General features: G+C 35.1%; 1 protein-coding gene across 1 annotated transcript; it reads left to right on the forward strand.

Moving 5' to 3' along the window:
• Nucleotides 1-469: 469 nt before the first annotated feature.
• T551_03745 (uncharacterized protein) lies at nucleotides 470-3,384 on the forward strand (the record flags this gene model as incomplete). The annotated part of the gene is made up of 1 exon (XM_018376008.1): nucleotides 470-3,384. A coding segment is annotated over one exon (2,915 nt), but the record flags the coding sequence as incomplete, so codon positions are not given.

Below are 3,384 nucleotides of genomic sequence, written 5' to 3' on the forward strand. Positions count from 1 at the left end.
AAGCCACTATAACTATCATATTCAATGCATACTCTACCGAGAATTTTCTAATTTTTCTAATATCTATAATGATATAACAGAACAATACTATAAAAGTTTTCTACATAGTTTGCCCATATTTTTTTTTTAATTGCTTTTATTTTTTATTATGTCCTTTTATACTATACCTTTCACTTGTTAAGATTTACGATTACCCCACATTTACCCCGGATTTACCCCACACAAATTTAAAGCATCTCACGAAGAAATCAAGATACACTTGTAATGGACACACTAAGAATACGCTTAGCACACGCTGCTTGTCTGACAAGTTTTGTCACTGAATTTACTTGAACTCCCTTAAAATTAATTAAGAATAATTTAATACTCAAATTTGAAGACATGGCTTTAACACCTAACATGCAACTGAAACACGTTAATGGAAACTCAAACTCAGCCACACACCACAGCGCAGCCCACTCCCGTCAGGCACAGCTTGGCGCGGGCGGTGGCGCGGGCGGTTAAGCGGCGGGCTGTACAAGGAGCAAAAGGAACTAAAGGAGCTAGTGTATATGATGATGAAGAGTATCTTTTGGTTTTAATTACAGGAAAAGATGGATTGGATGATACAAAGTGCAAAAAAAAATTAAAAGAATATTGTAAAAACTTAAAGAAAGTTGATAAAAACTTTAGTGTTTATCCAAAATTAAAAGGAATTTGCAAAGACGACGGTGCAACAAAATGTACAGGACTGAAAGCCAAGGTTGATATAAAGCAAACTGCTTTCAAAGCAAAACTTAATGAAGCATCATTAAAACAAATTTCGCAATTAAAAGATACAGACTGTTTAAATCAGAAAGAATGTTTATTTTTGGAGGAAGCGTACTCTAATGATCTTAAAGAAAACTGTAACACATTGAGGAATAAATGTTATCAAAAAAAACGTGAAGAAGTGGCAGAAAAAGCTCTTTTAAGAGCCCTTAATGAGAATCCTGAAAATGATAATAAGTGTAAAGAAAAACTTAAAAAAGTTTGTCTTGTGTTAGGTCAAGAAAGTGATGAATTAATGCAAAAGTGTTTAAATCTAGATTCTACATGCCCATCCTTAATACAAGCAGCAAAAGACAAGTGTAAATCTTTAAAGACAGAGGTAGAAAATGTGCTAAGTAATGATAAGGAGTTACAAAAACATGGAGGATCTTTACTTGAAGAATGTTATTTCCACTATGAAAACTGTAAAACAGAAAACCCGGATTGTAATGGCTTAAAAAAGAAGTGTAAAGATGCAGGGATAACTTATACACCACCAGGCTTGGATTTTAATCCTACAAAATCAGAGACTACATTGGCAGAGAAAATAGGCTTGGAAGAACTTTACAAAGAAGCGGCAAGACAAGGAGTTTTGATTGGAAGACCGCCAGAAAGAGATATTCTTGATTTATTAGTGTTTCTGTCAGAGAGTAGCCCTTTTGATGAAAATAAATGCAAGAATATACTCACTAATAAATGTAATTCTATTCAATATTTAGCAGAAAGTTTAAGAAAATTATGTGAAAATGCAAGCCATTATGAAGATAAATGTAAAAAGTTTAAAGAGGATTTTGAAAAAACAAAAGGTGTTCTAGAAAAAAAGTTTAAAAGCAACACATTTGAAAACAATGAAATTACATTATGGAGTGAGTTGCCGAATTTCCTTAGTGAAAATGACTGCATAAAATTACAGTCAGACTGTTTTTATTTTGAAGGTCAAACAGATTTTCAAAAAATATGTAAGAATGTTAAGGCAGCGTGCTATAAAAGAGGCCTTGATGCATTAGCAAATCAAGCACTACAAGACAAATTGAGAGGAAATTTTAATGATACAAATAATAAATGGTTTGAAATACTTCAAAAAAAGATGGTAGAAGTATGTGTAGATTTGAAAGGAGAGAGTGATGAGTTATTTGTGTTGTGTGTGCAACCAACGGAAGGAGCCATTGCAGTATCAACGGATTTGCGTATGAAGACAGACTTGTTACAAGGAGATCTGAACGAGAAGCGGGATTTTCCTACGAAGCAAGATTGCGAGGAATTACTGAAGAAGTGTCAAGATTTAGAACAAGATTCAGAAGAAATCAAATGGCCTTGTCGTACGTTGAAACACCATTGTAATAGGCTGGAGATTGCAGGACAATTGGAAGAGAGGTTGTTGGAAGAAAAAGTGAAGGATTTGGACAAGTTCGATTCATGTTTAAAAAATCTGAGAGAACAATGCCATGAATGGACTAGAAGAGGAAGAGCGCAGTTTGCTCTCGCATGCGTAGCACAGAATATTACATGCAAGATTCTTACAGAAAGTATAGATTCTAAGTGTACTACATTGAAGGCACGTATGAAAACAAGTGATGTTATAAAAACTGCAAAAGAAGAAAAAACAATGGAAGAAACATGTGATTCTTGGGAGCCTTATTGCAGAAAATTCATGTCAAGCTGCAAGGATTTAGAAAACACTGGAAAGGATGATGGATGTGAAAAACTTAAAGAAAACTGCAAGCCGTATCGTGCACAAAGGGATCGCGAAGATGCAGCTATGCTTAAATTTAAGGGGAATCTTGATAAGAAAAACAGTTGTATAACGGTTCTTGATCAATATTGTACACAATGGGCGAATGCAACCAACGGACTTGAAACTTTGTGCAAAAAAAAAGGTGAAGAGGACAAAAACGTTAGAAATAAACTCTGCAAAAAGCTGATTGAACGAATGAAAGAAAAATGCAAAGGACTATCAGAAAAACTTGAAAAGGTTAAAAACGAAATAGAAGGGAAAAATAAAGAATATGAAAAGATTAAAGGAAAAGCAGAAGAAGCAATGGAAAAAGCAAATCTTGTTTTATCAAAAGTGAAAGAATCCGATAATAAATCTGTGAATAAATCCGTACCTAGTGAACCTAAAGGAGAAGAAAACAAGGTAGGGTTTAAACTTGTAAGAAGAGATACAAAGTTGCAAGTAACAGAAAAAGAGTTACATGCATTTGATTTGGTATCACAAGCGTTCAGTTTATATGTAGAGTTGAAGGAGATATGCCATCACTCACTGAAAGATTGTGATTTCAAAAAAGAGTGTAAATGTGAGGATCCATGTGAAAAGATACAAGGAATATGTTCGAAATTAGAGCCACTGAAAGTCAAACCATATGAGGCAACAACTAAAAACATAACAACCACAACTACGACCACAACGACGACGACAACAACCGTTAAAGACGCAAAGGCAACAGAGTGCCAATCTCTGCAGACGACAGACACATGGGTCACAAAGACGTCTACGCATACCAGCACGTCTACAACTACGTCTACGGTCACATCGAGAATAACGTTGACCTCAACGAGGCGGTGTAAGCCTACGAAGTGCACCACCGGAGACGA

This window comes from Pneumocystis jirovecii, assembly GCF_001477535.1.
Source record: "Pneumocystis jirovecii RU7 chromosome Unknown supercont1.60, whole genome shotgun sequence".
NCBI classification, from domain to species: Eukaryota; Fungi; Ascomycota; class Pneumocystomycetes; order Pneumocystales; family Pneumocystaceae; genus Pneumocystis; species Pneumocystis jirovecii.